The 12,543-nt window shown below is 43.1% G+C and overlaps 2 protein-coding genes across 2 annotated transcripts; both read right to left on the minus strand.

Moving 5' to 3' along the window:
* Window positions 1-9,487: 9,487 nt before the first annotated feature.
* Window positions 9,488-10,105, minus strand: LOC132837166 (late histone H2A.L3-like). Its single transcript, XM_060856875.1, has one exon. It carries the CDS (start codon window positions 10,099-10,101, stop codon window positions 9,712-9,714), a length of 390 nt encoding a protein of 129 aa, XP_060712858.1. The 5' UTR covers window positions 10,102-10,105; the 3' UTR covers window positions 9,488-9,711.
* Window positions 10,106-10,584: 479 nt separating this feature from the next.
* On the minus strand, window positions 10,585-11,631 carry LOC132837200 (late histone H2B.L4-like). The gene has a single exon (XM_060856918.1). The coding sequence runs from the start codon at window positions 11,623-11,625 to the stop codon at window positions 11,248-11,250; it is 378 nt and encodes a 125-aa protein (XP_060712901.1). The 5' UTR covers window positions 11,626-11,631; the 3' UTR covers window positions 10,585-11,247.
* Window positions 11,632-12,543: the final 912 nt, after the last annotated feature.

Here is a 12,543-nt window from a genome sequence, read left to right on the forward strand (position 1 = left end):
CTCTAGCTCTAAAGATGTAGAATCCAATATTGAGTCCAGAAGACTGTCGAGTTCCCAAGCAGAAAATGAGGTGCTGTTCTTCCAGCTTGCACTGAACTTTGCTGGAGCACTGCAGCAAGCCTGAGACAGAGATGTTGGCCAGGGTACAGGGTGGTGTGTTGAAGTGGCATGCAACTAGAAGCTCAGGGACATTTTGTTCTGGACAGAATGTAGGTGTTCTGTGCAGTGGACACCCAATCTACACTCAGTTTCCCCAGCATAGAGAAGACCAAATGATAGCTCGGAAAATGCACACAATCAGTTCTGAGGAGGGGTCATTAGACCTCAAATGCTAAGTCTGATTTCCCTCCATAAATGCTGCCAAACCTGTGGATTTTTCGGGCAATTTTTGTTATTAGTTTCTACCTGTCAGTTTCTGTGCTGTAAACATGAGTGTCATTATCAAACTGTACATGTCAATTTATGCAATTTGAAACAGGGAGTGTTATTAATCTGTTCCAATAAATTTTCATAATGAGAATGTAGTTATCAGTCTTCCTCTGAGATGTCCTGCCCATGTGCACATGTGTATGATTGACCAATCTGTCCCTGTTATATTCTGGTCTGTGTAATAAAAGAGTTTTGGAATTGATCTATACTTGCCAGTTTCTGCTGTGCGACTGTGAGAGTCAAGTACTCAATCAGTACCAACTACTTTCAACTCTTTTATGTGTGAAAGTTGCTTAATTCTCTGGCAGCCAACAATATTCTAAGAGTCCAATCATCACCAGGAATCTATGGTTGATTTTCAGGAAAACCCATCTGGTTCACTAATGTCCTGTAAGGAAACTGCCATCCTTGTGTCTCCAGACCCGCAGCAATGTGGTTGACTCATAACTACCCCCTGAGTAGTTAGGCATGGGCAATAAATACTGCCCTAGCCAGTGATGCCCTCATCCCATGAATGAATTTAGGAAAAAAGAATCCTCTGTGACTGAGATTCATTCTGTGATAGTAGATTTTAAGGGTGTTGTGATTGGGCCTTAAACTCTTCTGCATTTTGTGATTTATGACAGAGTCACAGAATTGATACAGCCATTCAGTCCATTATGTCTGTACTGGGACATTCTGTTGTTCATCTGTTCTCCATATAATTTCCACTCACTGTTGGGTGTCTAAACTTCATCTACTCACTATCAGTATCTCAAGGTAAATGCTAATGTGAGATTAGTTCTGCAGTATTCTGCCATTGAATAACTGTAGTGCCAGGTTGGTTTTGTATGCAACAGCATCAGGTGGTGTTTGAGAATCTCATTCTCTTTACATGTTGCATTTTATTTGTTTGGTCCGAATGTTGGATTAACTCGATCAATACTCACTAACACTATGTGTGAAGGATTAATGTTGGTTCCACGTTAACCTTTTGCCATGAATCTGAATGTTATTGTTTTCAGACTTTTTTACATTTTGTGTATGCAGGAGTTGCTGCTGGACACTGTAAAATGTAACATCTAATGCTAACTGAAGCGATTAATGGTTTGGTGAGTCAATTTATAACTGTCCATATTTGGAAATACCTGGGCCTAAATTTCATTCTTTTTTCCCTTTCACCATTAACTGGATGAGTGCGAGTTGTGCTGCCAATCTGTATCACTTGAAAGGAGTGGTATTGGTCTATACCACACTGACATTTTCTGTCCGTCTATCTCCTTACGTTTCCAGTTCTGCAGGTCATGATCTGATACACGCAGGTAGGTTTAATGCCTTATAAATCAGTGTTTCATCCATTAAATGTATGGAAATGTTTCTGCATTACTCAGGCCCTCAACCAGAATGGGAGTGTGAATAAAGTGTCTTTGCATCAGCACCAGGCTGAAAATGAGAACTGAATTCAATCGATCAGTCTCTTATACTTGATACCAATGTGGTCCTTATTCTTGGTTATTGTATCTCACAGTGGTTCAGTGTCGTCTAAATTGAAACATGTCACTTTTAGTAACTGCAAGCACAATTAATTGTTTAAATTTCTGCTACCTGCCATGAATGAGGTTTTATCCATTGCCACTGGAGTCAGGTCCCGTCAGTGAAAGTGGATATGTTTCTATATCTGCTAATATTTGGCCTTGTACATAGAGCCATAGAGGTGCACATGGAAACAGACCCTTCAGTCCAACCTGTCCATGCCGACCAGATATCCCAACCCTATCTAGTCCCACCTGCTAGCACCTAGCCCATATCCCTCCAAACCTTTCCTATTCATATACCCTTCCAAATGCCTCCTAAATGTTGCAATTGTACCAGCCTCCACCACTTCCTCTGGCAGGTCATTCCATACATAGTTGGATAATGTCCAGAGCCCATGTTCTTTAGTTTTGGAGCCTTTAGGATCCATGGACAGGTGAACATGCAACATTTTGCAGCAGCAAAGCATCCGTGCTTTCCTTCAGAATCAAGGGGAGAAAAGCTATAGACTTTTGTAATTCCTATAGTGCAGAGTCTAACCAGGAACAGTGGGGACACCAAGGTCTGGTTTTCAGGATGCTATCAGTTTTTTGCATTGTGACATACTTTACCAATGAATTAATGATCAGTATTAACCGAATCAATTTGCAACTAAGTGAACATTTCAACTGCATTGCAACTGACTGAAGACAATGCCCCTTGTGCAGAAAAGAGAATTGGCCAATTCTATTTTATTTACCAATCTGGACAAGATCTGGTGTAAGCCATTAGCAGTATTCTTGTGTTGCTCTCTAGTAGGTCAGGGGAAAACAAAAGATCTTTCATTTTCCACTATCGGTGAAGAATATTTAAACAGTCAAGTTCAATTTATTGAACAATCAACTCTTGGTGGTTAAAATAAAGGAGCAGCTTGACAAACCTATCAATTTTAGCTTTTTCTTTCTTTCTGCCCTGCTTTAAATAGTAATGATCTGATTCCATTGACCCCTTGACAAAACTATATCCTGATTCTTGATGTTTTTTGTAGGTTAATGAAGAGATAGTCAAGAGGAATGCAGGGTTCTTCAAAGATTTCTTGAAACAAATTTTGAAAGACACAATAAATAATAAAAACTTTCTTCCTGGACAAAATAATGAAATGGAGAATGGCGTTATGACACAGACGACGACAACTTCTCTGCTGCCATGAAAAATCTATGCAAATGGAATACTCATTGAGTTAACAATTCTAATTCCTTTCAATCAACTGTGTTGTTATAGACGGTTTTTGATCAGTGCAGACTTAATAATTTGAAGAGACGTATTCTGTGCTGTAGACCTCTTTGACTAGAGATCTGAGTAGAAATCAGTTTGATAAAATGTTTTCTGCTAGTTGTGGTGTATATGGATCTTCATCACTGTTAGATGTTGTAATGTGTATTTCAGGATGGTGTATGAATTTGCAACTGTTGTAAATCAGTCAGTAGCTCTGCACACATATGGGGGTGGGATGGAGATGGTAGTTGTGGATGTGTACACACACGATGAGCACTCTCTCGACATCAGGCTTTGGCCCACAGGTTCATTCAGAATTTACATAGTTTAATTGTTGTGTCTTTTCCAGGACAATAATTTATCAAAAATGTAATTTTGACTTTCTCAGTTACTGAAATTATCAAAGTTTCTTTCTGCATCTGCACTCAATATCTTCTTCATATATCCTTGTTGTAACAATGTAACAGCATGACTTGGTTGTTCACCTTGATTGTAAAATTGCCTTACATGTGGATTAATGTAATTCCTGAATGTATATTTCATATGAGGTTACAGTCTATCCCTCTTCTGATGTTGCAAATGATATCTGGCTATGCATAATGGAATTTATTGAAACGGAGCTGTTGTGCATTGAGTATAAAGAGAATTTTTAAAAAATATTTCATTAGTTGTGCCTGACTCTTGGATTGAATGCATACTTCTGGAAATTGAGCTCAATGCGTGTCTGACTCAATCCACTCTGACTGTAGAAAGGATGTTCTCCAATCCGACAACTGTAACATACCTGCTGTTTGGTAGAAGCAGAAGATCATACTTAGCTTTGTACTGAGAAAATATTACATTATCTTGGTCCATCAAACATTTGCCTGGGAGGAAGAAAAGAGTGATATAATCATTTCTGAGTAGAAAGACATCAACTGATCAACGCAACATTCAGATCATGATCAGAGCAAACAGAGCAAAGTCTGGTTCCAACGCAATACTGATCTCCTCCCAGTCTTTTTCTGTTTGCGAAATACTGAAACAGTTTACTCAGAAGAAAGAAAACTAACCAATATATGCACAGCTCCAAAAATAGAATTATTACACAGTTCAATGTTCAGCTTCCAAAAAAAACACTAACTGTTGAAGGAAGAATAGCTGGCACCACTATCACATTTAGATACACTGCCCTTTATTTCCCAACAATTCAACGTCAATTCGCAACAAACAGCGTGAAACAGAAGCCAAACAATGAATTCCCATCAGTGTTTAGGGGCTAAAAACCACAAGAATGTCCCACAGCGGCTTCTTCCCGCTCTGCCTCCCTCAGCAGGCCCACACCCAGCCCGAGAAAGGCCTCTCTCTTCCCCCCAGCCCGCTCACTCCAAGTTCCGGGACCAGTTCCTGCTCCGCTCGGCCTCTTACAAACAGCCCCCGGTTCTCCCTGAACTCACCCCGAATCAATCCCGGTCTCGGAGCCCCCTCTGTGTCCCAGGCTCCCATCCCGATGTGCTGCTGGAAGGAGCCTGCTGTTCCCTCGCTTCCCTGGGCGCTGATCTCTCCATTGCGGTCTGTTTCAAACAAACCTCTTGCACTCACTGAGTAAATGCTCCTCAATGGCAGCGCTGGGGGAGGGCCTCACGCATGCGCTCCTCTGGTCAGGAACAATAGGCATGGGAGCAGCATCGCGCATGCGCCCCTTCACCCAATGCTCCCGAGAAACAAACATCAATTGGTCATTTCCCCAATTCCCTTTTCTCCCAGTTTAACCAAAGGAACTTGGGCTGCGGAGGAAAGGGCAGAGAAGGTTTCAAACTGGGATGTTGTCCCTTTATGAAGCTCCAATTGAGTTCATTCCCGGGTTATGTTAATAACTCCTCCCTCTGGCTGTCTCACAATCTGATCAGGGCACGGAGAAACTGGCGGCCACTCGGCCCATCCCCTGTGCCCACCATTCAATAACATCACGTCTGATCTTATTTTAACTGTGGTATGTAATCCTGCTGACCCTTATCCACAAATATTAATTCCTTTAAGAAAGTAACATAAGTGGAAAATAGTAACACAAATGAAATAAGTGGAACACTCTTTCTAAGGCAGAATGTAACTGTTGGAGACAGTCTTGCATCACAGTGTTAGTCTCTGTTTCTGGTTCAGGAGGCGTGTGCAAAAATCAGACCTGGAGCAGGGGTGTGCAATAATGTCTCTGGGCCTCGATTGAGTGTATCGTGGACAACAGATGTTCGTGTCAGGTATGCTACAGACAGAAATCTTGTGATGTATTGTATGCCACAATGAGGGACCCCAGGTGTTTTTGTTTATTCACTCTGGGAACGTGGACATCGCTGGCTGAGCTTCGCCTTTATTCCCCTTTGAGCAGGCGGTGGTGAGCCACCTTCTGGAACTGCTGTTGTTCAGTGTGCTGCCCACAATGCCATTAGCAGGGAATTCCCGGGTCTTGATCAAGCGACAGTGAAGGAAATGGGATCTATTTCTAATTGATTATGGTGTGCAGCTTAGAGAGAAACTTGCCCTCAATCAAGCTGATGTCTCCTTGCATCAACTGCATTTAACTTTTCTGATGGAGGTTGCCTGAATTTGGTAAGTTCTACAATTTACAAAGCTTTAGTATTACTTTTGTAAACTTAACAAAACTTTAGGGCTCTGTGAGATGTAGTGGTTCTGTTCGCCGAGCTGGAAGTTTTTGTTGCAAACGTTTCGTCCTCTGGCTAGGAGACATCCTCAGTGCTGTGGAGCCTCCTGCGAAGCGCTTCTTTGATGTTTCTTCCGGCATTTATAGTGGTCTGTCCTTGCCGCTTCCGGGTGTCAGTTTCAGCTGTCCGCTGTAGTGATTGGTATATTGGGTCCAGGTCGATGTGTCTGTTGATGGAGTTTGTGGATGAATGCCATGCCTCTAGGAATTCCCTGGCTGTTCTCTGTCTGGCTTGCCCTATGATAGTAGTGTTTTCCCAGTTGGTTTGTGTGCCGTTACCGCAGTGTGTTGTAGCTCTTTTGAATAGTGTCCCGATGCAGCATAGATACATGGAACCAAAACATTTATACCTATGTGTGAAAATTAGTAAGTTTTCAGAAGTACCCTCATTTGCCCTGGACAAAACAGATTACTCGCAGACATTAATGTCAATGTACTAAGGGTAGACATTTGTCAGCTATTTTGTGGGAGCAGACATGGGCCATTTTGTTACCAGCAGATCCAGTTCACCTCTGCAGTTCTGTTTGAATTTCAGAAGATGCAAGAGGCAGAAAATGAATTTTCACATCAGTTTTTACTGGGAAGCAGGCAAACTCAGGAAAATGAATACTGTATTGATGTTTTGAAAAGAGTTCACATTACAGAAGAGGAAATGCTGGAGGTCTTTGAAAACAAAGTGGGATAATCTCCGAGACCTGATCCAGTGTATCCCAGGACATTGTGGGAAGTTAAAGAGCATATTGTGGTGCCCCTTGCAGAAAGATTTGTATCATCTGTAACTATGGTGAGGTGCTGGATATTGGGTAATATTTTGCCGTTATTTTAAGATAGGATGTAAGGAGAAGTATAGACCCTTGTGTGATGGATACATTGCTGGAGGTGATTCTGAAAGATAGGATTCAAATGTGCAGTTTGGGGAGGAGTGGTAGGAGAGGGCAAGGAATAATTAGGAATCGTCAGGATTGCTTTGTAGAAGGAAATTATATTTCCCAAAGTTGATTGAGATTGTTGAGGGGGTATCTAAGAAGATCGAGGGTACATTGGTAAACATTATTGACATGAAGTTTCGTAAAGCCTTTTACAAGTTCCTGCATGGTAGACTAAATAGCAAGGTTAGATTAAATGGGATTCAGATTGAACATGTCAATTGAATATAAAATTGGCATAACAGTAGGGGATGGAGAGGAGGTGGACAGTTGCTTATTAGACTGGATGCAAGTTACCAATGATGTTCCACCCCAGTCGGTGCTGGGTCCGCTTTTGTTTGTTTTTTCTGTAAATCATTTAGTTGAAAATACAGACTGCATGGTTAGTAATTTTGCAGATTGCATCAAAATTGGTGGTATAGTGGACAGTGAAGGCTATCTCAGATTAGAAACAAATCTTGATTAAATCAGTCAATGGCATGAGCAATGGCAGATGGAGTTACGGAGACATTGCATATTTACAAAACAAACAAAGGTAGGACTTATACAATTACAAGTAGGGCCTTGGGTAGTGCTGTTGAACAGAGACCCCTAGTTGGCCAGCTGCATATTTTTGAAGTTTGCTTCACATGTAGACAATGTGGTGAAGAAAACATCTAGCATGCTTGCCTTCATTGCTCAGACCTTTGAGTGCAGGAGCTGAAAGGTCGTATTGAGGTTGCATCGGATGTTGATGAGTCGTCTTCTGGATTACTGTATCAAGTTTTGGTCACCCTGTTATCAAAAGTATACTATTGATCTGGAAAGGGCTCAGAAAAGATTTACAAGGATGTTTATGGGAATGAAAGATTCTGTTGTTAGAATAGGCTGGGACTTCTGTTATCTGGAGCCTAAGATCTTGATGGGTGATAGAGTTTTGACAATCATGAGGGCTAAAGGTAAGGGGCATGGTAGGTATCTTTTTCTATGGTAAGAGACTGCAAGACGATGAGACACATTTTTAAGGTAAAAGGAAAAAGATTTTAAAAGTAAGTTTTTTTAAAAAAACAGTATTGATTGTGTGGAATTAACTTCGAAAGGGAGTGATGTATATGGACACAGTCACAATGTTGAAAAGACAATTGGATAAGTATATCATTGTTAAGATTTTGGAGGGTTATGGGTCAAGAACAGGCAGGTGGCACTTGTCTAGTTTGAGATTATATTGGGTATGGACTGGTTGGACAGAAGAATCTGTTTCTGTGCTATTTGACTGACCTTTGCAGTGAGTCAACTGTTCTGGTTTGATCTCAGTTCATTTTGAAAGCTTCTAAATGACAGCAGAAAGTCTCATTCAGAGCACTGTGCAATCAGACAACAGCCTCGGTGTATGGAAATTTAACTGTAAAATGAATCTATCTGTAGAATTCAAAGACAGGGCACTTCTGTCTGGCAGAGGTGAGTATTGCAGATGCCGAAGATTAGACTGGTGCTTGAAAAAGTACAGCAGTTCAGGCAGCATCCGAGAAGCAGGAACATCGATGTTTCGGGCAAAAGCCTTTCCTGCTGCGCTTTTCCAGCACCACTCTATTAGAGTCATAGAGATGTATAACATGGAAACAGAACCTTCGGTCCAACCCGTCCATGCCGACCCGATATCCCAACCCAATCTAGTCCCACCTGCCAGCAACCAGCCCATATTCCTCCAAACCCTTCCTATTCATATACCCATCTAAATGCCTCTTAAATGTTGCAATTGCACCAGCCTCCACCACATCCTCTGGCAGCTCATTCCATACATGCACCACCCTCTGCGTGAAAAGTTGCCCCTTCGGTCTCTTTTATATCTTTCCCCTTTCACCCTAAACCTATGCCCTCTAGTTCTGGACTCCTCAACCCCAGGGAAAAGACTTTGCCTATTTATTCTATCCATGCGCCTCATAATTTTGTAAACCTGTATAAGGTCGCCCCTCAGCCTCCGACGCTCCAGGGAAAACAACCCAGCCTGTTCAGCCTCTCCCTGTAGCTCAGATCCTCCAACCCTGGCAACATCCTTGCAAATGTTTTCTGAACCCTTTCAAGTTTCACATCATCTTTCTGATATGAAGGAGGTCAGAATTGCACGCAATACTCCAACAGTGGCCTAAACAATGTCCTGTACAGCCGCAACATGACCTCCCAATTCCTGTACTCAATACTCTGACCAATAAAGGAAAGCATACCAAACGCCTTCTTCACTATCCTATCTACATGCTAATGTTGACTCAGTTCTTCTGTTTGCCAGAGATCAAAATCAGGGTCATACCTCACAGGGGCGGGTAGCTCCCGAACTAGTCCAGTATTAAACAGCAACTTGACCAACTCGAAGCAGCTGAAAAAATGACTGTTGCCTCCATTATGTTCCCTGTCTACAGCCAGGGACAGGACCCCACACAGGAACTCATTCGAGAATAAAACAGAGGGTCAGCGACCACTCATTATAAACTTACTCGCGGCACTGGGCAATTCAGCTCTTCCTAAACGTAGTTCAAGATAACGTGAAACTGCCTGTGAGCGAGGAGTACAGGGACTGAATGATTCATTTATAAGACGATAATTGAAGACACGGGACCACACGCATCTACAAGAAATAAAAATAATGTACTCCGAGCACTGTTAAGATTGTGTTATATCAATATTGCATGATCACTTTTCACGCTCCTTGTGTTACGGCTCAAACGGTGAACGGCCATGAGGAAAGATTTCATATTAGATCACATAGTGACAGTACAGCATCGTACAAGGCAAGGACTGACACCGATACCAGTTAAAGGAAGATAATTCAATCAGACAGACTGGAGTGTTCAGCTCCTTTCATAGATGCTGTGAGTGGCCCTTAAAAGAGCCTTTGGGTTGTCAGATTCAAGAATAATCTCTTCACTTTTTAGTGGCGCCCCCAGCGGCGGTTTTCTTGGGCAGCAGCACGGCCTGGATATTAGGCAGCACCCCGCCCTGAGCGATGGTCACCCCTCCCAGCAGCTTGTTGAGCTCCTCGTCGTTGCGCACGGCCAGCTGCAGGTGCCTGGGGATGATGCGGGTCTTCTTGTTGTCCCGGGCCGCGTTGCCGGCCAGCTCCAGGATTTCAGCCGTCAGATACTCCAGCACCGCAGCCAGATAGACCGGCGCTCCAGCACCCACACGCTCAGCATAGTTACCCTTTCTCAGGAGCCTGTGAACACGGCCCACCGGGAACTGCAGGCCAGCCCGGGACGACCGAGACTTCGCCTTGGCGCGACCTTTCCCACTGCCCTTTCCTCTTCCAGACATGATCACAAATTCACAAGCACTTTCACAGAGAATGCTACACTCCGCCCACATTGCGGCCTCTTATACCTTCGGGAGGAATGGTGGGGCGGCCGTTTCTGATTGGGAATTGAAACATAAGGCGGGGCTGAACAAGGGGACCAATCAGATATCTGCCTCATTCCCCAATCCGGAGAGGGCACAGGGAGGAGGGCGGGAAGTACCGGCGCCAAATCATCAACCGCTTTTTTACAATTTGAAAAGCCCGCCAATATGTACCAAAAAGTAGGCAGTTTAAACACACAAGAATGCACAAATACTGGAGATAATTTACTTCTACATGAAAAGTGTGCCCTCTACATTAAATCTCTACCTTATTCCCTAACCTACTGGAACCTGCCCATTTCTGATCTTGAATTGTGATTTTCCATATGTTAAACATAAGCAGAACCAAAAAAAGGGCGCCAAACACTGCACTCTGCAAATGATCATTTATTTCACATTTCAACAGCACCCCGATCTACTGATACAACATGAGATTACGTTCTCACAAGTAAGCGCATTAGTGAACACGATCGTTCGAGAATATTGTAAAGTTACCCTCCTATTGCACACGATCATAGATCGATAAAAAAACTCCACATTTATTGCCACTTCTGCAGCTGTTCTAGTTTTATTTCGGTGTATTTGGCAAGGCTCTGCATCCGGACAATACCCGTGCGGAGATTTGGAAATTAAAAATAAATAAAGTAAAATCGGACTCGGAGGGAAACCTTTTTTTTGACTTGCCGGCGGGTGCCGGGGGCATTTGGTTTGATGGGGATGAAACTCAGGGTTCATGCCCCACCGGGGTTTTTAGCTCCTGAACTGATCGAATAACCAAGAGCAACAAGGACACATACAATCAACTGAAAAATGACAGTGGCGTTTAACATGATCTCTCTCCCCAGCCAGGGACTACAGGATACACATGAAGGTACCAGAGAATAAGGCGCGGACGGGGTCAGCGATCACTCAATACTTGACAGAACGTTTATAAAACACAAATCTCGTAGATATATGAATTAAAAAACACAAACATAACGATTCAGCTGTTTCAGGGAAGTTGTAGGTGGCTCTTAAAAGAGCCTTTGGGTTGTGGATGTGTATGTTTCAGTACAATGCGGTCCTTCACTTGGAGCTGGTGTACTTGGTCACCGCCTTTGTGCCCTCCGACACGGCGTGCTTGGCCAGCTCCCCGGGCAGCAGCAGCCGCACGGCGGTCTGGATCTCCCGGGAGCTGATGGTACTGCGCTTGTTGTAATGGGCCAGGCGGGAAGCCTCCCCCGCGATACGCTCGAAAATATCGTTAACGAACGAGTTCATGATGCTCATGGCCTTGGAGGAGATGCCGGTGTCGGGGTGAACCTGCTTCATCACTTTGTAAATGTAGATGGCGTAACTTTCTTTCCTGGACCGCTTCCTCCTCCTGCCGCCCTTCGGTGGCGCCCTCTTCACCGCTTTCTTGGCGCCCTTCTTGGCAACTTGACCCTTCTTATCCTCAGCCATAATGCCACTCACTCTCAAACACAGAATAAGGGAAAGTGGGCTCGGAGCTCGCTCTTTATAGACTGACGGCATCATCAATGCTAATGAGGGATGGGGAAAGCCTGACTTCTGATTCGCTACGTTGTAGGCATGGTAACGTCACTCTGATTGGCTAGTTTGGGACTCAATCTGGATCTGTCTGGATCTGCAATGTCATGGGAAACACAAACCGAAATTTTGTGAAGGGATCAAATTCCGAGCTCACTCTAAAGTGTGAGATTCTAATTGTAAGGTAGTCTGCATCTTTAGATAATGTTTTTCTTTTCTCTTCCATTTTAAAATGGCATCACATTTGTTGTCAAGTGAGAAAATGCACTGCAATCTGCCAGGGAGTGTATTTTACTCCTGGAAATGATGGAACTACTTGACAAATGCATCGTGATGGAGGGAAATGGGAGTTAAGGAATGTACTCTTTTGCTTGTGTTTCTTGCTCTACACTCTTTGAAAATGAAGGACATCCTACCATCATCTACTCTATAAACTCCCTTCACTTATCTATTCGCCGATTCTTCTTCAAATCTCCAATGAGTATCAGCCAAAGTATTCATACGTTACTCAGAATAGCTGTCAATTCTAATGTGATTACATCAACGACTAAAGGGAACTGACGTACTGTGACCTGTGCCTTTTGCTTTCTGCTGACTACATGAATTTTACTCTGTCTGCTCAGCTCCTCAATCAGTGTCAGCAGTGTCCTGCCAATGTTTCAGTTCCTGAAACCTTAGTTTGCACTACATTAGAATAGATATTATTTGGTGCATTTCAGTTTCGAGCAGGATTTTTTTTCATTATAAACTTTGCTATGTGGACTTTCTCTGAATTATATTTGGTAACAAGTCATTTGTACTCATTCTGAACTGGCCACTGTTATTTAAGGA

This window comes from Hemiscyllium ocellatum, chromosome 49 (assembly GCF_020745735.1).
Source record: "Hemiscyllium ocellatum isolate sHemOce1 chromosome 49, sHemOce1.pat.X.cur, whole genome shotgun sequence".
In the NCBI taxonomy this organism is placed as follows: domain Eukaryota; kingdom Metazoa; phylum Chordata; class Chondrichthyes; order Orectolobiformes; family Hemiscylliidae; genus Hemiscyllium; species Hemiscyllium ocellatum.

Excerpts from the sequence above, each read along its gene's own strand:
- LOC132837166 (XM_060856875.1), bottom strand. The coding sequence starts at position 10,101 with ATGTCTGGAAGAGGAAAGGGCAGTGGGAAAGGTCGCGCCAAGGCGAAG.
- LOC132837200 (XM_060856918.1), bottom strand. The coding sequence starts at position 11,625 with ATGGCTGAGGATAAGAAGGGTCAAGTTGCCAAGAAGGGCGCCAAGAAA.